Source organism: Mixophyes fleayi, chromosome 4, assembly GCF_038048845.1.
Source record: "Mixophyes fleayi isolate aMixFle1 chromosome 4, aMixFle1.hap1, whole genome shotgun sequence".
Lineage (NCBI taxonomy): Eukaryota > Metazoa > Chordata > Amphibia > Anura > Limnodynastidae > Mixophyes > Mixophyes fleayi.
The window spans coordinates 235,793,559-235,820,909 of NC_134405.1; the positions used below are offsets into that span (position 1 = coordinate 235,793,559).

General features: G+C 42.7%; 1 protein-coding gene across 1 annotated transcript in view; it reads left to right on the forward strand.

Moving 5' to 3' along the window:
- KCNMB4 (potassium calcium-activated channel subfamily M regulatory beta subunit 4) overlaps positions 1-27,351 on the forward strand; it is an 81,428-nt gene that overhangs the window by 14,236 nt on the left and 39,841 nt on the right. Inside the window, exon 2 of the mRNA XM_075205342.1 lies at positions 21,644-21,771. Coding sequence (XP_075061443.1) covers positions 21,644-21,771 — 128 coding nt within the window. The remainder of the gene's footprint in view (positions 1-21,643; positions 21,772-27,351) is intronic.

A 27,351-nucleotide genomic window follows, 5' to 3' on the forward strand; every position in this document is an offset into this window, starting at 1 on the left:
CGGTGAAGGTACCTAAATCTACCCTGCTACAGCTGCACCGCTGGTTCTCTCAATTTGTCTGGCGTCACAAACCACGTACCGGCACTTCTTTAATGGAGGGGAGGGGTTTCTGGAGACCCAGAAACCACCCCTGCGTGCGCCACTGACCAAGGAGCTTACATAGTGCTCTCCAGACAATTTCAGAATGACAACCATTCGAGAATTGCTCGTACCTTTTTTGGATCCATTTGTAAGCCGGTGCCTGAGACTAGGTAGCCGAGAAATGACATCCGAGGTTGTTCAAAGACAACATTTTCGAGCTTGCAAATGAGTTGGTTTTTGTGTAGCCTAGAGAGAACCTCCGTCACGTGAATGCGGTTAGTGTGAATATCCTGAGAAAAGATTAAAATATCGCCCAGGTAAACTACAACACACACATAGAGGAGGTATACTGAATACTTAATTGACAAAGTTATGAAACACTGCAGGAGCATTGCAAAAACCGAACCTGCATTACAAACTATTCATAGTGACCATCTCGGGTGTTAATCCATGCCAATCCATGCCTATCCATGCCAAAATCGCAGCCTTTATTGCTGATACCTGCTCACGCCAGTTTTGCTACCCAGACTTCTGATGACCAGGCAAGTCTCCTGGCGGTTCTTTCAAAGTCTATGCATCCACATCATCCGAAGAGGACATTTTCTGCAACGCAGACACGTCATGAATCTGCCTCACTTAAGTCAGCTCTTCACTTGTGAGCTTAGTATTTCCTACCTGGGCCTCAGCGACTCCCAGCATTTGAACCTGCTGCTCCTGCTACGTAGTGGCCACATTCACCAAAGCCCTCAAAAGATCCTCTATAACAGTGTTTTGGCATTTTGCAAAGCATAAATTAACAGCTTTACTTGTGATAAAGGTTTGTGTCACCTGCAAATTACACTTGTAACCATGAAATAATTGTTTACATTTGCTTTTTGATTAAGGTTTGCATCCACTATACATTTTTCATATTTGCAGCAAATATATTGTAGTAACCAGAATTTGCACCACTCACCAACCTTGGGTTTGTTAGCTGGGTGGACAGTAGGATCTGTCTGTCCTTTGAAAATCCCTCAAAGACACCACTTATGACGGCAAACAAATGATGCTCACACAGATTTACTGAACCACTTTGCGGCACTTTATTCAGGGATGTCAGGATGGTACAGTCAGCAAAAGGCGTAGTTCCAGCAATCAAACAAACAAAAGGGTTTACATTTCCCCGTGACCCTATTTCTGATAAAACACTCAGTCACCTTACTAGTCACCGGCCAACGAGTTCAGCGTCAGTCACTGCGCTTACAACACAAAATCCACTAGTTATGCTTCCTCCCCAGCACTAACTACCTACTAAACCATAAATGAATCACACCCATGTGCTCCACCTGTGAACCGGTGTTCTACGTGCAGAGAAGTGTGAAGGATTAACCCTGTGTGCAGCATGAGCCTGCAGACTCCCAGAAAGACTATCAGACTCTTTTTAACCATGCGTGGCAAACTACCTTTATTTCCACAACATATATAGTATTGTGTGAAATTTAACAGCTCCAGTGTTTGAAATAACTATTTGGGATCCTGAAACCACAGCCGAATTATAGTATGTAATCCTATTTCACAATAACTTCCTATTTTGTTAAAATAGTTTCACATGAACCAAAAGACAATATTTTTCAGGAACTGTTATATGGCACAAAGTTTGAATCTAGGAAATAATGATCTGCATAATTTCTGACAGTAGGTTATTGAACTATTTTGTAATCAATATCTTAATATTATTGGTTTGAAGAAGGTAACTAAAACGTTAGCAAGTGCTATCTACATTCCTAGTTTATGGCATTGCCAATCGATATGCAGTACTGACTCTACACTTTAGCAACCACAGGGCCATACAAATAAGAATCGCTTTCAAAGAAGTTAAAAGAACAAAATTGATTCTGTGAAAAAGCCAAATAATGAAAATAAATAAATAATCAGGACTCAATAAAACTTGTACTGTGTTTTTTAATTACAAGTAGCTGACTCAACTACTGTTGGAGGCTTAGATGCAGTTTATTAAAAACTTGACAATCAATATAGGATTGTGCAGAGTAAGTTGCTCAGATAATGAACATTTAAAATGCACTCCTATATATATAAGAAATGACTGAACAGCACATGATAAGTGTGATGAAAGGGATTTATTTCACCTTATCCAGCCTGCACCTAGTTTCTCACAAAATATGAACTGAAGAACTAGTACTTTTAGCGCCATTTTGGATGCTTCATATTATGCAAAAAACTTTCAAGGGGTTAAATTTAATTTGTTACCATGATGAAGTACTATTGTTCTGTAAGGCATGCCAGCAGACATCCAGGTACTTACCCAGTAAATGGTAGAAGCAATTGCAAGTAATAAAGAGAGACACCCCAGGCAGTCCCTTGGTGACTTGTGCTCAATCCTGGTGACTTGTGCTCAATATCTTGGAGCTTCAAGATATCTGGTACCCACCCAACATTGTGGAAATGTATGTCCCTTTAAAATAAGCAACTGGATTGATCTCAGTTGTTCTATTCTGGAGAATGGTGGAGGAATTTCGGGTTCTACCAGCTCTGTTGTAAGGATTGTGAAGAATACTTTTTTTTATGCAAGTCATGCATAACTCTCTGGTGCTATGAGTCTTTATCCATTTGGAGATGAAAGATAATAGAGGGGTAGATATGTGGTTCTACTCTAAGCCAAGACCTAGAAAGCTATGCATGAGAGATATGGGTACCATTGTGAATTGTTTAGATCAAAGACTTAGGGGTAAATGTATCATAGTGCGGGTCTTACAAGTTGCCGGAAATCGGCGAGATGACAGCTTAAATTAAAAGCGGCGCTGCCTTGTAAAGGGAAGTTTCCCTTTACAAGGCAGCACCGCTTTAAAGGGAAGCTGTCATCTCGCCGATTTCTGGCGACTTGTACAACCCGCACTATGATACATATACCCCTAAGTCTTAGATAGCAATAATAGAACTGCCTACTTGTGAAAGAGAAATTCAGTGAGGCGTTAAGTAGTGCTATGACAGACAACATGGCCTTTGATAAATATGCCCTACTTTTGCTTCAGAATTTGACAAAAATGTGGTCAAAGTATATGAAGAATGCAGCAATCAGTTTATCTATCATGTAAATATTCTGGACCTGTTTCATTAAGGAAAGTAAGGCAACAAAATGAGTAAGTTTTCTCCTGGACAAACCATGTTACAGTGCAAGGGGTGCAGATTAGTTAATTATGTTGCACATTAGTTAAATACTGTATGATTTTTCATGCAGCACGCAAATACTTGATAACTTTATTTGTACACTGAAATTTAAAGTTGATCTAGAACATGTTCTTCCCCAACTATAAATATGCCATCACATTTTAAATTTGTCTCCCCCTCCAATGCAACATAGTTTTGCCAAGTTTCAAAGTCACTCATTTTTTTTGCTTTACTTTCCTTAATGAATCAGGCCGTCTGAGTGTATATCTATGCAGCCCCACAAGCTTATTAAACAACTGATAAACACAAAGCAGGCAATTGCTCTTCACACATGAAAATCTGATTTTAATTAAATGTCCGTGGGTGATAATAGAGTGAATATAATCAGATGTAGGTTTCTAAATCCATCAATAAAATAATCATGAATGTTGAAAATGTTTCATATGAAGTAATTCTATTGCAGTTCTTTGAAGTTTGTATTCTAATCATGTGACTAAAGTAGAGATGTTATAAATGTTATAACATGTGAAGAAATCATTCATTGTTAACACGATCATTCAAAAAATGTGCAATGTGTATGTAATGTGCGTATCTATTAGAGATGAGCGCACTCGGATTTCTGAAATCCGAGCCCACCCGAACGTTGCCGATCCGAGTCGGATCCAAGACAGATCCGGGTATTGGCGCCAAATTCAAATCTGAAACCGAGGCTCTGACTCATAATCCCGTTGTCGGATCTTGCGATACTCGGATACTATAAATTCCCCGCTAGTCGCCACCATCTTCACTCGGGCATTGATCAGGGTAGAGGGAGGGTGTGTTAGGTGGTCCTCTGTCCTGCTATATCTCGTGCTGTTCAGTTCTGTGCTGTGCTGTGCTGTGTCCTTCTGAGTTCAGTGGTGCTGCTGGGTCCTGTGCTGTGTCCTGTTCAGTCCAGTGGTGCTGTGTCCTGTGCTCTGTGCTTCAAAGGGTATAGTTATTTCCCCAATATTCCCAAGTGTTTAAAAAAATAAAAAAAAGTTATTTTAAAAAATACAAAAAACTAATTTATTTTTTTTTAATAACAACAAAATTTGCACAACCAATCCTGCAGTATAAGCCCATTGGTACTGCAATATTACAAAGTTCACACATTCTGCAGTATCAGTCCAGTGGTGCTGTGTCCTGTGCTCTGTCCTGCTGAGTTCAGTAGTGCTGCTGGGTCCTGTGCTGTGTCCTGTTCAGTCTAGTGGTGCTGTGTGCTGTGCTCTGTGCTTCTAAGGGCATAGTTATTTCCCCATTATTACCAAGTTTTAAAAAAAAAAAAAAAAAGTTATAAAAAAATAAAAAATAAAAAATAAAATAAATAAATAATTATAACCAAATTTGAAAAACCAATCCAGCAGTATAAGCCCATTGGTACTGCAATATTACCAAGTTCACACATTCTGCAGTATCTTGTGCTACATATAATGGAGACCAAAAATTTGGAGGATAAAGTAGGGAAAGATCAAGACCCACTTCCTCCTAATGCTGAAGCTGCTGCCACTAGTCATGACATAGACGATGAAATGCCATCAATGTCGTCTTCCAAGCCCGATGCCCAATCTCGTAGTACAGGACATGTAAAATCCAAAAAGCCCAAGTTAAGAAAAAGTAGCAAAAAGAGAAACTTAAAATCATCTGCGGAGAAACATAAAGTTGCCAATATGCCATTTACGACACGGAGTGGCAAGGAACGGCTTAGGCCCTGGCCCGTGTTCATGACTAGTGGTTCAGCTTCACCCACGGATCTTAGCCCTCCTCCTCCTCCCCCCCCCTACAAAAAATTGAAGAGAGTTATGCTGTCAGCAACAAAACAGCAAACAACTCTGCCTTCTAAAGAGAAATGATCACAAATCCCCAAGGCGAGTCCAAGGGTGTTGGTGGTTGTCAAGCCTGACCTTCCCATCACTGTACGGCAAGAGGTAGCTCGGGAGGAGCCTATTGATGATGTAGCTGGCGCTGTGGAGGAACTTGATGATGAGGATGGTGATGTGGTTATTGTAAATGAGGCACCAGGGGGGAAACAGCTGATGTCCATGGGATGAAAAAGCCCATCGTCATGCCTGGTCAGAAGACCAAAAAATGCACCTCTTCGGTCTGGAGTTATTTTTATCCAAATCCGGACAACCAATGTATGGCCATATGTAGCTTATGTAAAGCTCAAATAAGCAGGGGTAAGGATCTTGCCCACCTAGGAACATCCTCCCTTATACATCACCTGAATAACCTTCATAGTTCAGTGCTTAGTTCAGGAACTGGGGCTAGGACCCTCATCGGTACAGGGACACCTAAATCCCATGGTCCAGTTGGATACACACCAGCAACACCCTCCTCGTCAACTTCCTCCACGATCTCCATCAGATTCAGTCCTGCAGCCCAAGTCAGCAGCCAGACTGAGTCCTCCTCAATACGGGATTCATCCGAGGAATCCTGCAGCGGTACGCCTACTACTGCCACTGCTGCTGTTGCTGCTGTTAGTCGGTCATCTTCCCAGAGGGGAAGTCGTAAGACCGCTAAGTCTTTCACAAAACAATTGACCGTCCAACAGTCGTTTGCCATGACCACAAAATACGAGAGTAGTCACCCTATTGCAAAGCGTATAACTGCGGCTGTAACTGCAATGTTGGTGTTAGACGTGCGCCCGGTGTCCGCCATCAGTGGAGTGGGATTTAGAGGGTTGATGGAGGTATTGTGTCCCCAGTACCAAATCCCGTCGAGATTCCACTTCACTAGGCAGGCGATACCAAAAATGTACAGAGAAGTACGATCAAGTGTCCTCAGTGCTCTAAAAAATGCGGTTGTACCCACTGTCCACTTAACCACAGACATGTGGACAAGTGGTTCTGGGCAAACGAAGGACTATATGACTGTGACAGCCCACTGGGTAGATGCATCCCCTTCCGCAGCAACAGCAACAGCTGCATCAGTAGCAGCATCTACAAAATGGCTGCTCGTGCAAAGGCAGGCAACATTGTGTATTACAGGCTTTAATAAGAGGCACAACGCTGACAACATATTAGAGAAACTGAGGGAAATTATCTCCCAGTGGCTTACCCCACTTAGACTCTCATGGGGATTTGTGGTGTCAGACAATGCCAGTAACATTGTGCGGGCATTAAATATGGGCAATTTCCAGCACGTCCCATGTTTTGCCCACACAATTAATTTGGTGGTGCAGCATTACCTCAAGAGTGACAGGGGTGTGCAGGAGATGCTTGCGGTGGCGCGCAAAATTGCTGGACACTTTCGGCATTCAGCCAGTGCCTACCACAGACTAGAGGCACATCAAAAAACCATGAACCTGCCCTGCCATCACCTCAAACAAGAGGTTGTGACGCGCTGGAACTCCACCCTCTATATGCTGCAGAGGATGGAGGAGCAGCAAAAGGCCATTCAGGCCTACACAGCCACCTACGACATAGGCAAAGGAGTGGGGATGCGCCTGAGTCAAGCGCAGTGGAGACTGATTTCCGTGTTGTGCAAGGTTCTGCAGCCATTTGAACTTGCCACACGAGAAGTCAGTTCCGACACTGCCAGCTTGAGTCAGGTGATTCCCCTGATCAGGCTGTTGCAGAAGCAGCTGGAGAAAGTGAGGGAGGAGCTGGTAAGCCATTGCGATTACACCAAGCATGTAGCTCTTGTGGATGTAGCCCTTCGTATGCTTTGCCAGGATCCGAGGGTGGTCACTCTTTTATAGTCAGAGGAATACATTCTGGACACTGTGTTCGATCCTCGGTTTAAAGCGTATGTTGTGTCTCTGTTTCTGGGGACACAAGTCTACAGCGGTGCAAAGACCTGCTGGTCAGGAGATTGTCCTCTGAAGAGGACCGTGACATGCTAACAGCTCCACCCTCATTTTCTTCCACATCTATGGCTGCGAGGAAAAAGCTCAGTTTTCCTAAAAGAGCCGCTGGCGGGGATGCTGATAACATCTGGTTCGGACTGAAGGACCTGCCAACCATTGCAGACATGTCTTCTCTCGCTGCATTGGATGCTGTCACAATTGAAAAAATGGTGGAGGATTACTTTGCTGACACCATCCAAGTAGACATTTCAGACAGTTCATATTGTTATTGGCAGGAAAAAAAGGCAGTTTGGAAGCCCCTGTACAAACTGCCTCTATTTTACCTGAGTTGTCCCCCCTCCAGTGTGTACTCGGAAAGAGTTTTTAGTGCAGCGGGGAACCTGGTCAGTGAGCGGCGAAGGAGGTTGCTTCCTCAGAACGTTGAAAAAATGATGTTTATAAAAATGAATAATCAATTCCTCAATGAAGTACAGCACTGCCCTCCAGATAGTACAGAGGGACCTGTGGTTGTGGAGTCCAGCGGGGACGAATTGATAATGTGTGATGAGGAGGAAGTACACACTGTAGGGGGAGAGGAATCAGAGGTTGAGGATGAGGACGACATCTTGCCTCAGTAGAGCCTGTTTAGTCTGTACAGGGAGAGATGAATAGCTTTTTTGGTGTGGGGGCCCAAACGAACCAATCATTTCAGCCAAAGTTGTTTGGTAGGCCCTGTCGCTGAAATGATTGGTTTGTTAAAGTGTGCATGTCCTATTTCAACAACATAAGGGTGGGTGGGAGGGCCCAACGACAATTCCATCTTGGACCTTTTTTTTTGCATTATATGACCATTCAACAGTCGTTTGCCATGTTCAAAAAGTAAAACCAAATTTTAACAAATTCAAGTAATTAAACCAAAAATAAAATGCCCTGTCATAATTTAAAACAAGAGGTATTGACGTGCTCTGGAACTACTGTATTGTTGTTTATATTTTATAAACACTACACTTGAAAGCTTGAGTCTTTCAATGAAAAAGTAACTCTCCATTGCACGAATATTTGCAACAGGGACAATTTTAAGGTTAAGAAAGTCAACTAATAACACTTCGACGCTGTCTGTCTTTATAAACACTACACTTGGAAGTTGGAGGAGGTATTGTGGCCCCGGCACCAAATTTACTACCGGGGCCACTCCACTGTGCAGTCCATATTTAGGTGTATCAGATATTAAACAACGGTGACAGTTGATGCCCAATTTTTTAATTATATTGTTGGAGCTGTAAAAAATTGTGTTCCGGGCACACCACACTACGCAGTCCATACCCTTTTTTGGTGGAATTCTGACCCGTGGAGGGTTTTTTAATTATATTGTGGCCTCGGTACCAAATTGTGTACCGGGGCCACCACACTACGCAGTCAAGAAAGATAGATGCGTATCATAGATAAAGTACATTCAGTGTTGTGGGGCAAATCAAAAAATATTCAAAATGCACTGTCATTATCAAAAACAAGAGGTTTTGACACGCTGAAACTCCAACATGTATATGATGGAGAGGATGGAGGAGCAGCTGTATGTGCAGTGTAATGCAGACCTGTTGAAGGTTTTCTATATATTATATTGTGGTGGCCAGTGGCCAGTCCTCTACGCAGTCCAGATACTATTTTTGGGTGTAATTCAGACCTGTTGAAGGTTTTCTCTATATTTTTTATTGTGGTGGCCAGTGCCCACTACTCTACGCAGTCCAGATACTATTTTTGGGTGTAATTCAAACCTGTTGAAGGTTTTCTCTATATATTTTATTGTGGTGCCCAGTGCCCACTACTCTACGCAGTCCAGATACTATTTTTGGGTGTAATGCAGACCTGTTGAAGGTTTTCTCTATATTTTTTATTGTGGTGGCCAGTGCCCACTACTCTACGCAGTCCAGATACTCTTTTTGGGTGTAATTCAGACCTGTTAAAGGTTTTCTCTATATTTTTTATTGTGGTGGCCAGTGCCCACTATTCTACGCAGTCCAGATACTATTTTTGGGTGTAATTCAGACCTGTTGAAGGTTTTCTATATATTATATTGTGGTGCCCAGTGCCCACTACTCTACGCAGTCCAGATACTCTTTTTGGGTGTAATTCAGACCTGTTGAAGGTTTTCTCTATATTTTTTATTGTGGTGCCCAGTGCCCACTACTCTACGCAGTCCAGATACTATTTTTGGGTGTAATTCAGACCTGTTGAAGGTTTTCTATATATTATATTGTGGTGGCCAGTGGCCAGTCCTCTACGCAGTCCAGATACTATTTTTGGGTGTAATTCAGACCTGTTGAAGGTTTTCTCTATATTTTTTATTTTGGTGGCCAGTGCCCACTACTCTACGCGGTCCAGATACTATTTTTGGGTGTAATGCAGACCTGTTGAAGGTTTTCTATATATTATATTGTGGTGGCCAGTGGCCAGTCCTCTACGCAGTCCAGATACTATTTTTGGGTGCAATGCAGACCTGTTGAAGGTTTTCCATATATTATATTGTGGTGGCCAGTGCCCACTACTCTGCGCAGTCCAGATACTATTTTTGGGTGTAATGCAGACCTGTTGAAGGTTTTCTCTATATATTTTATTGTGGTGCCCAGTGCCCACTACTCTATGCAGTCCAGATACTATTTTTGGGTGTAATGCAGACATGTTGAAGGTTTTCTCTATATTTTTTATTGTGGTGGCCAGTGCCCACTACTCTACGCAGTCCAGATACTCTTTTTGGGTGTAATTCAGACCTGTTGAAGGTTTTCTCTATATTTTTTATTGTGGTGGCCAGTGCCCACTATTCTACGCAGTCCAGATACTATTTTTGGGTGTAATTCAGACCTGTTGAAGGTTTTCTCTATATATTTTATTGTGGTGCCCAGTGCCCACTACTCTGTGTTGTCCAGATACTATTTTTGGGTGTAATGCAGACCTGTTGAAGGTTTTCTATATATTATATTGTGGTGGCCAGTGGCCAGTCCTCTACGCAGTCCAGATACTATTTTTGGGTGTAATTCAGACCTGTTGAAGGTTTTCTATATATTTTTTATTGTGGTGGCCAGTGCCCACTACTCTACGCGGTCCAGATACTATTTTTGGGTGTAATGCAGACCTGTTGAAGGTTTTCTATATATTATATTGTGGTGGCCAGTGGCCAGTCCTCTACGCAGTCCAGATACTATTTTTGGGTGTAATTCAGACCTGTTGAAGGTTTTCTATATATTTTATTGTGGTGCCCACTACTCTACGCAGTCCAGAAACTATTTTTGGGTGTAATTCAGACCAGTTGATGGGTTTTTAATTATATTGTGGGGAACACTCCTCTACGCAGTCCAGAAAGATACCTCGTTGCAACGTTTTGTACTAAAAAAAAAAAAATATTGTGAGGTGTTAGGTGTTCAGAATAGCCTTTAAATTAGTGGAAATGATTGTTATTGAATGTTATTGAGGTTAATAATAGCGTAGGAGTGAAAATAAGCCCAAAAACTTGATTTTTACACTTTTTAGTTTTTTTTCAAAAAAAATCCGAATCCAAAACCTTAAATCCGAACCAAAACCTTTCGGCAGGTGTTTTGCGAAACAAATCCGAACCCAAAACATCGCGAAAATCCGGATCCAAAACACAAAACCCATATTTGCCGATTCTTCCGCAATATCTAGGAAACCCCCAAAATTCTGGGTAGGGGTCCTGGGTGAACAGGCCATTCTTCTACATCCTACCCACTTCCTAGTAAAATGGGCAGGATGGGAGGTCAAAATGGTTCTCCTGGAGTGGAGGTAAATAAAAGTTGGTAAGTATGATCTTACTGTTAGGAACCCCTCCAGCCGGCACAACACAACCCGGAATCTACTCTGCCAGTCAGGTGTTCACTGGTGCCCCTGATGGTGGGGACAGACTGGGCTGCAGACTGACAGAGGGTCGTGAATTGTGTACCGGCTGGGGAGAACCCAAGCAAGCGGAGTGGAATCCAAGCAGAGGTCAGGGGCCGGCAGCAGACAACAGTACCAGTATACAAGCGGTCAAAAGGGTCACGAGCAGACAGGGAGGTCGGTATTCAAGCCAGAGGTCAGGGTCACGAGATTCACAAGCAAAGTCCAAATCCAAGCCAAGGGTCATACACGGGTAAACAACAGCAGGTCCAATAGACAGGAACAGGGCAGACAGCAGGTACAGCAGACTGGATACAGAGACTATAACCGGCAATGAGGCAGCAGACCTCATTGCCTTAAATACAAATACAGACCAATCAGGAGTAGGATACACTGCTGCAGACTAATTGCTCATACAAAGCAGGGCCAATCAGGGCTTGTCCCTGAAATACACAGATGCAGGCTAATGCCTGTAAATTAGACCTCAAATTAATCAGCCCACAGGCTGCCTGTCATGCGCATGCGCCCGCCTACCGCCGGGACGCAGCGCTATAGTAGAGGCGTCCGGCCGTTGCCATGGTGACGGCCGGGCAGGAATAGGAAATGACGTCCCGGTCGTCAAGGTGACGGCCGGGACGCCAGGGGGAGCCCGAAGCGAGCCTCGGCGGCTGTGAGTACCGCCGCGGCTCGTGACAGTACCCCCCCTTGAGGAGGGGTTAAGGAACCCCGACAGCCATGTTTTTTTGGAAATTTCCTGAAGAACTCCTTCAGCTGTTTAGGAGCATGGAGTTGTCTCCGTGGAATCCAAGACCGTTCTTCTAACCTACGATTCCTCCACTGCACTAGGAAGTGCACCTGACCTTGCACTTTTTTGGAATCCAACATCTTTTGAACAACGTATCTTGGTGATCTGTTTGAATTTCTCTCAGGCAAATTTGAAGACTGGATTTGACTAGGATATAATACCGGCTTCAATAGAGAACAGTGAAATGTGTTGGGAATTCTCAATGAGCCCGGAATTCCTAACCTAAATGCGACAGGATTCACCTGCTTGATGATAAGGAACGGACCGATGAACTTAGGGCCCAACTTTTTGCAAGGCTGTCTGAGCTTAATGTTTTTTGTAGACAGCCACACTCTCTGGCCCGACTTGAAGGAGCAGATGGTACGGTGACGATCCGATTTTTTTTTTGCGACAAATGAAGCTTGTTTCAGAGATGCCTGTACTTTCCTCCAGATAACTCTGAGATCCCTTGCAGTGGAACGGATCTCCTGGACACCAACTGGGTTGAGCGAATACAAGGAGTAAGATCTGGGGTGAAAACCATAATTGCAGAAAAACTGAGAAGTTTTAGTAGATGAATGACAGGAATTATTACAGGAAAATTCCGCCCAGGGTAACAAGGAAGACCAATTATCATGGAACTCCGATGTGTAGCATCCTAAAAACTTCTCTAAGGACTGGTTAACCCTTTCGGTTTGCCCATTTGACTGAGGGTGGTATGAGGATGATAAACTAACCTTGATTCCGAGAAGGGTACAGAAAGATCTCCAGAATTGCGCTATGAACTGAGAACCCCGATCGGAAACGATGTCAGTAGGGAGTCCATGGAGCCAGAAAATATGTTGAATAAATAAGACGGCCAAATCCCGAGCAGTAGGCAGTCTGGTTAAGGGAACGAAATGTGACATCTTGCTGAACCGGATTACCACGACCCAAATGGTATTGTGTCCTGCAGAAGGTGGTAGATCCACTATAAAGTCCATGGACAAGTGGGTCCATGGTTTTGCAGGTGGTGCCAAAGGAACTAACTGGCCTACTGGGCGGATCCTAGGAACTTTGTTTCTGGCACAAACCTCACATGAGAGGACATGACTCTTGACGTCAGCAGATATGGATGGCCACCAGACTGTACAGGAAAGGATTTCTAATGTCTTTTAAATTCCAGGGTATCCCGCAACCCTACTGTTATGCGCCTCTGCAATAACCGCCTTCCTTAGATGGACTGGAACAAAGAGACGTCGCTCCGGAGTAGTATCAGGGGCTAATTTCTGGAATCTCTGAAGTGTGATACTCAGATCTTGGGTTAACCCGGCATGGATTACAGAAGGAGGAATAATCGGCTCTGGGATCATGACTGGAATGAGGTGTGCCGAGAAACTTCTGGACAGGGCATCTGCCCAGACATTTTTGGAACCTGGTCGGTAGGTGATTAGGAAATTAAACCGGGTAAAGAATAGCGTCCACCGGGCCTGTCTGGGATTCAAACGTTTGGCTGACTGTATATATTGTAAGTTCTTGTGGTCAGTAATGACAGAGATCTGATGTGAAGCACCCTCCAACCAATGCTGCCACTCCTCGAAGGCCCATTTGATTGCCAAAAGTTCTCTATTACCGACATCATAGTTGGCTTCCACTGAAGAGAACTGACGGGAGAAATAAGCACATGGGTGCAGACAATTAGTATGAGGATCCTTCTGCGATAGGATGGCATCGGCACCGATATCCGAGGCGTCGACCTCAAGAACAAATGTCCTAGCTGGATCCGGATGTCTAAGGACCTGAGCAGAGACAAAGGCCTTTTTCAGACTTTCGAATGAGGCTACTGCTTGGGACCGCCAATTAGTTGAATCCATTCCTTTACGGGTCAGAGCGACAATGGGAGCCACAATGTCAGCAAAGTTGTGAATGAATCTCCTATAATAATTGGAAAAGCCCAGGAACCTCTGCACCGCCTTAAGATTGTTGGGTTGCACCCAATCCAAAATAGCCTGGACCTTAGCTGGATCCATGGAGAATCCCTCAGAAGAGATTACGTAGTCTAAAAAGGATACCCTCTGCACCTCGAACTCACACTTTTCCAACTTAGCATAAAGGTGGTTCTCTCGCAATTTTTGTAGAACTTGTTTGACGTGAGTCTGATGGGCGACCAAAGATCTGGAATAGATGAGGATATCATCTAAATAGACGACCACGAAACAACCAAGGAATTCCCGAAGAACTTCATTGATCAAGTCCTGGAACACTGCAGGTGCATTGCTAAGGCCAAACGGCATGACCAGATACACGTAGTGGCCAGAGTGCGTATTGAATGCCGTCTTCCACTCATCTCCTTCCTTGATACGGATGAGATTATACGCTCCACAAAGGTCGATTTTTGTGAAGACAGTAGCCCCTCTCAATTGATCAAATAATACGGAAATGAGCGGGAGAGGATAGGTGTTCTTAATTGTGATAAGATTCAATCCCCGGTAATCTATACAGGGTCTTAGCCCTTCATCCTTTTTGGATACAAAGAAGCATCCTGCTCCTACGGGAGATTTAGATGGCCTGATAAAGCCTTTCTCCAAATTTTCATTGATGTATTCCTGCATGGATTTGGTCTTGGGAAGAGAGAGGGAATACAGACGTCCCTTAGGTAACTTGGAACCAGGAATAAGCTCGATGGCACAGTCAAAGTCACGGTGCGGTGGTAAGGTATCAGCAGCCTTCTTGTAGAACACATCCCAGAATTCATGATATTGTGAGGGAAGCTGCTCCGGAATAGACTGAATCATACGCAGAGCAGTGACAAGCAAGACTGTGTGCAATAAGAACTCCACTGAACAATCTCTCCTTTCATCCAGTCCATGACAGGGCTATGATGGGAGATCCATGGGTGGCCCAGGATCAAGGGAACCGACGAACAATCGATCAGGAAGAAGGTGATTGATTCAGAATGGAGAGCTCCGATCTTCAACTGTAGTGGCGGGTTCTCCCAGGAAATCTTGCCACCAGGCAACGGACTTCCATCTAAGCCACAGACAGTAATAGCAGATTTGAGTTTTACCATCGGAATTCCGGCAGAGCGGGCAAACCCGATATAAAGGAAGTTGCCTGCAGCTCCGCTATCAATGAAGGCCGACAGGTCCACAGATTGAGCACTGAAGGTGAGCTGTGCAGGGATTAATTAGGCATTTTTCGGGGAGATAATTTGCAGACCTAGGTGAACTTTCCCCTCATTCCCTAGGCATGGTCTTTTCCCGACTTATTTGGGCAGGAAACAGAGAAGTGGCCTTTTGTGCCACAGTAGAGACATAGACCTTGCGATCATCTCCTGTCTCTTTCCTCAGAAGAGAGACGATATGCTCCTAATTGCAGAGGCTCCTCATCAACCGTGGAAACAGGAATCAGAACAGATGGAGGAGAAGATGCCTCTTTTTCAGTTTTTCGCTCTTTAATTCTCCTGTCAATTTTAATGGAGAGGTGCATCAGATCCTCCAGTGAGGTAGGAGACGGATATTGCACCAAAGAGTCTTTGATTTGTTCTGACAGGCCTAAACGAAACTGACTGCGTAAGGCAGGGTCATTTCATCCACTATCAGGTGACCAGCTACGAAATTCCACGCAGTATTCCTCTGCCGACCGCCGGCCTTGTTTCAAGGCCCGTAGATGAGCTTCAGTGGAGGCCATTCGATCCGGGTCGTCATACAGTAGACCCAACGCCTCGAAGAAAGCATCTACTGACTGCATGGCAGGACTGGTCTGCGACAAGCAGAGGGAAATGATAATCCCGACTCTTTGTTGCTCTGAACCGGAGGAGCGGGGTCTCAACTGGAAATAAAGCTTGCAGCTCTCCCTGAAATTCCGGAACAGGGATCTATTTCCGGTGAATCGATCCGGCAAATTCATCTTAGTTTACGAAACTCGGAGTGGGTTTTGAAGATTTCGCTTCTTCTTGAGTGGACAAATGCTCAGACAATCCCTGGATCATTTGGTACAGGGATTCCACATGACCCGCTAGGGCTTGCGCCGGAGACGGTGAAGTTCCACTTCCTTCCATCTTAAATTCATCTCCAGAACGTCTGTTTTTAGGCCGGTTATAATGTTAGGAACCCCTCCAGCCGGCACAACACAACCCGGAATCTACTCTGCCAGTCAGGTGTTCACTGGAGCCCCTGATGGTGGGGACAGACTGGGCTGCAGACTGACAGAGGGTCGTGAAGTGTGTACCGGCTGGGGAGAACCCAAGCAAGCGGAGTGGAATCCAAGCAGAGGTCAGGGGCCGGCAGCAGACAACAGTACCAGTATACAAGCTGAGGTCAAAAGGGTCACGAGCAGACAGGGAGGTCGGTATTCAAGCCAGAGGTCAGGGTCACGAGATTCACAAGCAAAGTCCAAATCCAAGCCAAGGGTCATACACGGGTAAACAACAGCAGGTCCAATAGACAGGAACAGGGCAGACAGCAGGTACAGCAGACTGGATACAGAGACTATAACCGGCAATGAGGCAGCAGTCCTCATTGCCTTAAATACAAATACAGACCAATCAGGAGTAGGATACACTGCAGCAGACTAATTGCTCATACAGAGCAGGGCCAATCAGGGCTTGTCCCTGAAATACACAGATGCAGGCTAATGCCTGTAAATCAGACCTCAGATTAATCAGCCCACAGGCTGCCTGTCATGCGCATGCGCCCGCCTACCGCCGGGACGCAGCGCTATAGTAGAGGCGTCCGGCCGTTGCCATGGTGACGGCCGGGACGTTGCCATGGTGACGGCCAGGCAGGAATAGGAAATGACGTTCCGGTCGTCAAGGTGACGGCCGGGACGCCATGATGAGCCAGAAGTGAGCCGCGGCGGCTGTGAGTACCGCTGCGGCTCGTGACACTTACCTCAATCAGTGTTTCTCATCCTGTTAGCACTGCTAATCCCACAGGGCACAGGTCCAGCGTGCTCTGATTGGCCTCCTGTTCAGTCCCACACCTCTCCAGCCTCCTTCTAGCTATAGTGAGCTGTTGTACCATGCCTTGCACCTCATTGCACTATAAGGCTATTCATAGCTATATTGCTCCAAAGTCTATATTGTGTTATCCTATCAAACTATGTACTCTTTTGTTGTATGCCTTCTGTACAATGCTTTGACCATTTGTGATGTCTTATAAATAAAGCATAATAATAGATCCTCTAGATAAATGTGAGAAATAGCTAAACAAATTTTGTGATTTACTTCTGAAAGTACACTGTTTCTAATACAAAAAGTGGAAGCTGCTCAAATCAATTTATAGGCCATAACAGGTGCTTGAAAGGGTGGGGTTATCCTGCAAGGAAACTACACACAACATTTTTTCCCCCAGCACACTGGAATAGCCAGCAACAGATCTGCCATTTCTACTGTAGATAAAAATGCAAAAGTCTTTGTTGCACACATTTGCAAATGTATGTTTAAGCCATCCGCCACGCCAAGGCGCTTTTGCTAATAGGATGGTCCTACTCTAAACAATGAGAGTCCCATATATTTGGGCCATACATATGTGTTTTTAAATTGAGAGCCAACTTACCAAAGAGGTACCCCAGAAGCCTCCAAACAGCAATTCAGTGCCAGTACCCCCTCTCAGCTACTGACACCAACATGCCTCTCAGACAAATACAAAAAGTGGAAGCTGCTCAAATGTTTCTGTAATAATAATCATGGTTAAAATTATTAGACAGGTATTCTTTATTCTCTACTTTTGTCTAGTTTAATATAATCCAAATAAAATAAACTATAGAAATCTTCTTTTAGCCAACACATAGGAAAGATGTTAAAAGTAGTCTGTCACTATAGTATAAAGTTTAATAATAATAATAATAATAATAATAATAATAATAATAGTAAGCATTTAGAACAAATGTATTATGTTTACATGTTACCATTGCAAATAAAACATCATTAGTGGAGATTAACCTGCCCCCTGCAAAACAGTTATACTTTTTTTCAGTACGGTCTGACCCCCTTTACAACAAGGTCTGCTCATCTTGTACATATGATATATTACATTTCATTGCTGTTTAACTCAGATTATAGGTTAATGACAAAGTTGCCATTATAATGCACACAATAGAACCTTGGTGATACAAAGCACTGTCTTCAGAAACAAAAATATCCCACAAGGATTCTATGTATAGGGCAACAGGAAGCACTCAAATTACTGATAGAAATACCCCACAACGAATATAGGTATAGGGCAACACGAAGCAATCAAATTACTGAAAGAGTGAATAACAAATTATCAATACCATGATAACATCTGGCAGAAACTTGGGTGGAAACATGTTCACATTGTCCTGTGATATAAATGGGCTTCCATAAAACCCATAAGTGGAGTCAAAGAACGGCAAGAAAACCCCCCATATTCACCTTTATGCTAATTAATATAAACAGAACTTGGTAAGAGTCTCCCTTGATTTATACATAAAGGACATCTGCTAAATTGTTTTTGATATCTTCTATTTATTTAATCTCTTGTGGCTTCCAGGCCTAAGAAAATAATTCCAATATAAACAACAAAAGATATAAACCCAGCGCTGGTCAGGATAATTATATTATACCATATATAATATATGTAGCAGGATATAATACATAAATGACCATATTGTATATACATCTGCAGCCAGCCACTAGTGACGAGTACTGATCTCGTCACAAACTAGTAGAAACAAAGAGAAAATACATGTAGTGGCAGCGCTGATGTATAAAATATCACAAATTTATTAAAACATATATATAATAAATATTATGATACACATAAAATTGTATATAGTATATCCGTGTGATCGAGCTGGATATTATAACACCTCAATGCCTAACAAAGGACCTCTGATGAAACCGCCCAGTCTGTAGGCGGAAAAACACGTCAGGTGTGACGTGGACGAGCTTGGACACACCCATTGTTTTGGACTTCCGTGTATACACGTGTTTTTTCAGTCCTAGCCTCCATGGAACAATAGAGCTATTACATCTCAATGAGACATTCAATCTCTTTACAGTGACACAGGAGAATTCTATACAACTGAGTGCTACTTGAGTTCCTGCAAGGTACCTTACCAGTATATTGTGGATGTACGAGACTTTCAGCTGCACTATATGTGCCAGGAGCATGTGAGCTTCATTGGTCGTATATTCGTTATCCACAGCCTTTAACCCTTTTTACCTATAGGAGGAACTGCTCTCCAAGCAATATTGTTTTACCACACTTTCTTCCCGTCAGGGAAGAAAGCTTCTGTGTCTATATATGTTTATATATACCTACAGAGCTCTGTTAGGCATTGAGGCATCCAGCTCGATCACACGGATATACTATATACAATTTTATGTGTATCATAATATTTTTTATATATATTGTGGCAAGAGCCCGCTACTGCAGAAGCACACGAGAAAAACTTCTTCCTTTTTATGGTGCTTTATTGTCAGGATGGTAAATGTTTTGACACCGTATACTTGCACAGCAATCATGGAGACCCTAAACACTAGCTATACATAGTCCAGCTCTCTCTCAGGACCAGCCAGCTCACCCAGCATTGGTCTCCGTGCACAAATGATATAAACAAGCTTTTATACCTGATACTCCTCTCCCAGCCTTAGCTTGATGGACAGGTGACACACCCACCTTCTCTTTAAAAGGAAACGCCCATCACTGGCTCTGTAATTCAAACAGACACACCCTGTCTGTTTGCTGAGAGGAAGGATTTCAAGTCATGTAAGTTAAACCAAATTTAAACTATTGCTTTTCATACATAGGTCTTTACATTCAATCTAGGTGCATTACTGCACAAATGTTTTACTCTACTTCCCTGCTTTCTCTGCATATTGCCAGCTAAATGCCTCCTTTTGTTACAATATGTTTTAATAAATTTGTGATATTTTATATATCAGCGCTGCCACTACATGTATTTTCTCTTTGTTTCTAAGAAAATAATTACCCTCAAACACTTTACAAACAGAAGAAGTATGCGTTCGACCCATACAGTGGAATCTATATTCATGTCTGACCACTATAGGTTCCACTGAATGGATCCAATAAACTATACATTCCGAAGTTGTGGTTCTTGAATGAATAAGCAGAATCATCACCATGCTCAATGGCTGGCTTTATTAATTCTGCAAATCAAATTGTGAAGCCTCTCTGGTCCTTTTTCATACATAAGCTTCTCAAAGACAAATATTTTATTATAAAGATTCCGTAGCACCGTATAAGGTATGAAAATCACAAATAGAAGAAGTAATACACATAAGTAGCACAGATGAGTGTGAGTAATGCTAATACATGACAGGACGTACAAGGGAGTCAGACAGTAGACAGACATGGGACAATAGGTAGAGAGGACCCTGTACATTAGAGCTTACAAACTAGAGGGAGGGGAGGTGAGAAACAGTAGGACCAACTGGGAGAAAATGGAGATGACAGGCGAAGGAAGAGGAGGTGATGGATAAGATGGTCAGGATGTGGTAGGATAGGCAAGCTTATATATAGCTTTTATTTTATACAAAACTATTCATTTGCCAAGGCCTTGATGCAAACTTAACAATCAGCATACAGTTATATAACTCAAACATATTATGTAAAAATCAATACATAATATCCCTTTTGTCATATTCAGGGATATAAAATATGTTAAGGTTCTCAAATTCTATTCTCTGAAATCTACATTGTATTCATATGCAAATGCATAACACATTAAAAAGCATTTTACCAACTCTAAAAGAAATCAGGGAAGTGCGATTGTCAAACTTGATTGTACATAGCAATTTAATGGGTTATTGAATTATAAAGCATCTGAAAAGATTAATGAAAAATAATTAATCATAATATATAAGTTATGATCAAGTAAATATGATAATAACATATAAAGTGCAGAATTATACAATGCTTTCCTAAGTATGGATCCAAAAGGCTTCCTTATCAAGAATATTAATTATCTGCACTTACATGGTTTGCCAACATTTTCAGTTATCTGTAAATGTAATTGTGAGATGGAATGAATTAAACTGATGACATTATATATAATAATGGGTTTTATATATAATAATGTTTTGAGATACAATCCTGCTATTTCACAAATATGTAGTAAATCACATCTGAAAAGTAAAGTGTTAAAAGTGAATATAATAACAATACTGCCTTGTGCTGCTTTGACAATGGCTGTTTTCGCAGGAGAAAGGCTCTGTTGCCACTTCAGACAATTTGCAAAGGGTTAACCCCAAATCACAGATTTCTCTGGCGTTAACCCATTTATCGCTGTCCTCAAAGAGTTCAGATGGGGACATCAATTTTCTTTTTATTAAAAATAAATATAGTTGTTTCTTTTTCCCCAGGAAACTTTAGACACTTTTGGGTGGGGGATCTGGACCTGGAATTTCAAATCCGGGCTTCCGGTTCCAGTGCGTCTGTGTAAGCTGTCTCATTCACAACAGACTGGCTTGGTGAGCAGCAAGACTTCTTCTACCGCTGCTGGCTAATGTCGCCAAAGACCTGTGCTGTTAAACTGCGTGACAGAAATGTTCTATTGCTGTGATAAGCAGCAATAGAAAACCTTCATAATGGAGGGGTCTTGTCCCGTGCTTTATTGAATTCTTTTACTGTATGAGTCGCCACCTCAACTGCTGAGAGACTATTCCATACATCTATCACCCTTTCTGTAAGAATCTTATGATACCTTGAGGCTTCAGCCTTCCAATTTGAAATGTTGTCCCTATGTGCTAGAAATCCCCTTATTTGTTAAAAATGCCGAACTGAAGTCTATTAATAGATTAATTAATTTAGATATTTATATGTTTCTATTATTTTCTATTTTAATGTATTATTTACACTGTCTATGCAAAACAAACAAACAAACAAACATGGTGTATTTACTGTATTGGGGGAAAAAAACTAATAATTTGTTCCCAAAATTCATTCCAACAGTGTTCGTATATTCCTCCCTGTGAAAGAGAGAACCAGAAGAATTCTGAGAATGTTCTGCGTTGGGAAAAATATTGGAATATGGAAATCGGATTCCAGCCATTTATCTGCTATTTTAACCAGCATAGAAGGTATTGTATGATTTAATTTTTTGAACATTTGTGAATATTTTACTGAACACGTACACAGCCTCTACTATGGTTGTTAAGCAACTCCCTCCAGCATTCTCTACCAGTAATAATTACTTGACTGGGTGGTTGCCGAAGGTGCCAAGGGTTATGGGGCACCTAAAACACTGAATAAATGAAATAATGTCACTCTCTGTGATTTTATTTTCCTTGCAGAGCCCTCACATTGCATGCAGGCTATTAACAAGGAGGAGAAGCAGCCAACATCTTAACTGTGAAGCTGTTGAATGCTGCCCCCTCATGTCAATCATTTACACTAAGGTGCACTAAGTAAAAATCACCTGCTTTATACATTTTTATATATATATATATATATATATATATATAGATATATATATATATATAGATATATATATATATATGAAAACAGGGATACTCTGCACTCTCCAAACACATAATTAATGCTATACCAAGTACTGTTCTATATTAAAAACAGGGAATGTTAGTTCAATGTATGTTAAGCTGACCAACTGACGCCAAAGTCTTCCCATTCTGGCCAGTCCTAACATGATCAAATGCTATGCTATGCTATTTTATCTGGGCTTAAGGCTTACCTGCACACAGCTTTTAAAGGTAAGGCTTTCCCAAGCACTTGCAGCCATGGGACACCTGGAGCTCACCTGACTCAAGTTGGAATTAATAAATGTAAAGAATGTAGAAAATGGGGTGCAAGAGTTATGGGACTTACATATAAGCAAAAACAGACATATACACACACACCGATCAGCCACAACATCTTGTTACAACGGCACCTGTCCAGGGGCAGAATATATTAGACAACAATTGGACAGTCACCTTGATGTGTTGGAAACAGGGAAAATGGGCATGCATAAGGATCTAAGCGACTTAGAGACAAAGGCCAAATTGTAATGACTAGATGACTGGGTCAGAGCATCTCCAAAATGGCAGGTCTTGCGGGGTGTTCCCAGCATTCAGTGGTTAGTACCTACCAAAAGTGGTCAAGGAAGGAAGGACAACCAGTGAACCTGCAACAGGATCATGGACTCCCAAAGCTCATTGATGTGTGTGGGGAGCGAAGGCTAGCCCGTCTGGTCCAATCCCACTGAAGAGCTACTGTAGTGCAAATTACTGATAAAGTTAATGCTGGCTATGATAGAAAGGTGTCAGAACAAACAGTGCATCGCAGCTTGCTGCGTATGGGGTTGTGTAGCCACAGAACGATCAGAGTGTCCATGTTGACCACTGTCCACCGCCAAAAGAACCTACAATGGGCACTTGAGTACCAGAACTGGACCATGGAGCAAAGGAAGAAGGTAGCCTCCTCTGATGAATCACATTTTCTTTTGCATCATGTGGATAGTCAGGTGCATGTGTGTTGTTTACCTGGGAAAGAGATGGCACCAGGCTGCACTATGGGAGGAAGGCAAGCCGGCAGAGGCAGGGTGCTGCTCTGGGCAATGTTCTGCTGGGAAACCTTGGGTCCTGGCATTCATGTGGATGTTACTTTGACACGTACCACCTACCTAAACATTGTTGCAGACCAAGCACACTCATGGCAATAGTATTCCCTGATAGTAGGGGCCTCTTTCAGCAGGTTAATGTGCCCTAACACACTGCAAAATTGTTCAGGAATGGTTTGAGGAAGATGACAAACAGTTCAAGGTGTTGACTTGGCCTCAAAACTTCCCAGGTCTCAATCCAATTGAGCATCTGTGGGATGTGCTGGAAAAACATGGAGGCCCCACCTTGCAATTTACAGGATTTAAAGGATCTGCAGCTAAATTTATATATATATATAATATATATATATATATATATATATATATATATATATATATATGTTAACCCGTGCATGATACTCATGCATTCTAGTCAAATCAAGCTACTTAAGGTGTTAAAAAGGTTCTTGTCATCTTCATCGCCATACACACACACGCCGCTAGGCTTTTATATATTAGATAATGCTAAGAATTTAGTAGGTCAGTGTAGTATATAACTCCTCCCAGCAGGTGGCGCTGCAGCTTGAGCACTCTGTCACCCGGTAGTTTTTTTCCACACACACACTAACACAGCATGTGTGTTCATGAGGTAAAATTACCTCACGAAAATGAGTTTGAGCCCTCAACTCGTAAATTTAGCCTTTACAACCCCTCCCACGGGGGGAAGGGGGGATGATGGAAGTTAACTGACTTCACTATTATAATTTTTTTGTCAAATAGTGTCAGTATACCAAATTTCAGGTCAATTGGATGAGCCCTTTCTGAAAAAATAGTTTTTTCCACAAACACACACACACACACATACACACACACACACACACACACACACACACACACACACACTAACACACGCCGCTAGGCTTTTATATAGTAGATTAGATAATGCTAAGAATTTAGTAGGTCAGTGTAGTATATAACTCCGCCCAAGCAGGTGGCGCTGCAGCTTGAGCACTCTGTCACCCGGTAGTTTTTTCCACACACACACACACACACACACTAACACACGCCGCTAGGCTTTTATATATTAGATAGATATATATATATATATATATATACATATATATATATATATATATATATATATATATATATATATATATATATAAAACCTTTCATTTCTCATTTTCTTTTTTTGTCATTTTCAGATATATATAATATATACAAAAAAATGTAATGGTTTGTAGTTTGTAAGGATTAAAAGAACTGTTTACTTATTATTATTATTATTTATTCCCTCTAACAGAACATATCTGTTCCTCCAAATCATTACAAAAGATGTCTTGCATGAGATATATTGTTTACAAGGACAATTCTGGGATTTGGAATAGGTCCAAAAACTTATACCCATGCGTGATTCAACTGGTCCACACAGCTAGTCTGCCAAGGTAAAAACAAATTCTAGTAAAATCTGTCTCACCAAGGATGACAGTATAAAACACATTAAAATCTAAAGCAGTGCAAAAACAATGGTAATTGTTATCGGTATAAATACTACATTTTGAAAGTTATTACTGAAGTAAAAAATATGTAGTTTTTAGTTCTAAAGCCTAGTTTCACAAGGAAGCACTTGAATTTGTGGGGACAGATCTTTGGGGGTGAAAATTTGGCATAATCTGATAGAAGGAACAAAATGGATCGCGGATGTTTCTTGCTGAATGTGGGCTAGAGGGAGAAATTATACATCCACATGCAAAGACGAAAATTTGTTTTGTGGGATTAGATTACTTAATGAGATTCAGGGGAATGAAAAGGTGCGTGGAGGGGAAAGCGTTTTCTGTTTAGTAGGGGGTTGCAAAGCATTTTTCTCACAGCAAAAGCACTTGCATCTTGTTGGTACTCAGGAGGTGCCGATAGTCATGGGTCATCTTATATTTTCACTGGGACGCCTTTTGCACATTACTATTGCACATTATATAGGAAAGTATTTTACGGAAATTTTGTCCAATACATTGCACAGGCTGCTCTGAAACAAACATCGGGGTATATTTATCATCGGTAGAAAATTCATATGGCCGTTTTTTCAGCTGCTCATGGCATTAGTTGACTTACAATGGGATCCAACGGAAGACTGTCTGGTTTTACTGAATTCATACTTGCCAGCTCTCCTGGTATGTCCGGGAGACTCCCAATTACTGGGTAGGTCTCTCAGACTCCCGGGAGAGCAGGCCATTCTCCTGCCTCCTTCCGTCCTCTCACTTCACATCCTCTCCTGGAGGGAATGTCACGAGCTGTGGCGGTGCCAAGTCGTCATGTCTCACTCCTGCTCCCTGGCTGTGTCCCGGTCGTCTTCATGATGACCAGGAGATCAGTTCCAGCTCTCGTCCTGGCCGTCACCATGGCGACGGCCGGTATGCTCTTCACTTCACCTCCGTGACTCAGTCAGCTGGGCAGCCGGGTGCGTGCGCAACTTCATTTAATCATACTCCTGCTGAGATTGGCCCTTCCATGTATTTAAGGCAGGGAGGGCTTGGCCTCCCTGCCGGGTTATAGCGTTCACTGCCTATGTGTTGCTGACCTGCTTGTCTCCTGACATTCCTGATTGATTTTCTGTTTTGACCTTGCCTGAATTTTTGGACCTTATCTGTTTGCCTGTTGCTCTTACCTTTTGCCTGGGTATTGGATATCGCTTCTCTGCCTGTGACCTTTGCTTGACTTTGGACCTGTTTTATTGCTGCCAGCCCTGACTTCCGGCTTGTACCCTGAACCTTCACCTGGCTACGAACCCGCTACCTAGGCCTGGCCTTGGCCTCTGCCTCCAGTCTTCCAGTTACCCTATCCAGCGCTGTGGTTATCCTGATAATCCTCTACTACCATAGAGATAAGTGCTGGGGATATTCAAGTACTGGCGAACGTAGAAAGTTCTGTGGGAAAGGCGGCTGCTATAGGTGAAGACCTCTTCTACTTCTGTTCTAAAGGCTTATCAATAGCTGCGATCATAACATTTTAATGTGAGGGTTGAGAGTGGGATTAATCCTACTCCAGCACAGGTGTTGGTTGGTCAAATCCAGACTCTGTCCCAGATGGAAGTCTCCAGAACCTCACAGGCCACTGGGGCACTTTGAGCCCAAGCTAAATCTGCTGTATCGTTTTTCTCGGGATAGAGCCTTGTTCCGCAATTTCAAAGAGATTTGCAAGTTATATTTTTGCCTGCAGCCACGCTCTTCCGGCTCTGAGCAACAGAGAGTAGGAAAAGTTATTTCACTCTTTCAAGGAGACCCTCAAACCAGGGCCTTTAACTTCCCTTCTGATAGCCCCACCTCACAGTCAGTGAATGCGTTTTTTAATGCATTAGGTCTTTTGTATAATGACCCGGACTGTGTGGCTTCTGCTGAGTCCCACCTGAGATCCTTGAAGCTGAGTTTCGGCAGTGGTCCACTGACAACGAAGTGGAATGACACAGTCAGTTCCGCATAGGCTTGTCCGGTCAAATTAAGGACTCTCTGGTTCAATATCCTTCACCCACTTCCCTGGAAGGACTTATGCAACTGGCTATCAAAATTGATCAACGTATCAAGGATAGAAGAGTTGAGAAAGAAGCTCCTTCATATGATACACCTCTTTTCTCTCCTACAATGGAACCTACGGAGCCTATGCAGTTTGGGGCTTATCGTCTCTCTGTGGAGGAGAGAGAACAAGGAGACGTACATTGGGCCTTTGTTTATATTGTGGCAACAAAGGCCACCTTCTCCGCTCCTGTCATAACATGCCAGGAAAAGGACAGACCTAGAGGACGTGGAAGAGGTTCATTTAGGTCTGCAGATTATATCTTCCACAAATGCTCTTTTGGTTCCAGCTTCAATTTCCTTGGGTGCACACCCTATCTCCATCTCTGCCTTCTTGGACAGTGCTGCAGCTGGGAACTTTTTGGACATTGAATTTGCCAGCTCCATGGGAATTACTCCTATGGAGGTTGATCCAGTCATTATTGTATGCAGGCTTGATGGTGGTCCATTATCTGATGGCAAGATTTGCTCTCAAATGCCTCCTTTGCAACTCACTGTAGGGGCCCTGCATTCTGATTATTGTCTTTCAACCTAATCAAGTGTCCTTCTGTTCCTTTAAT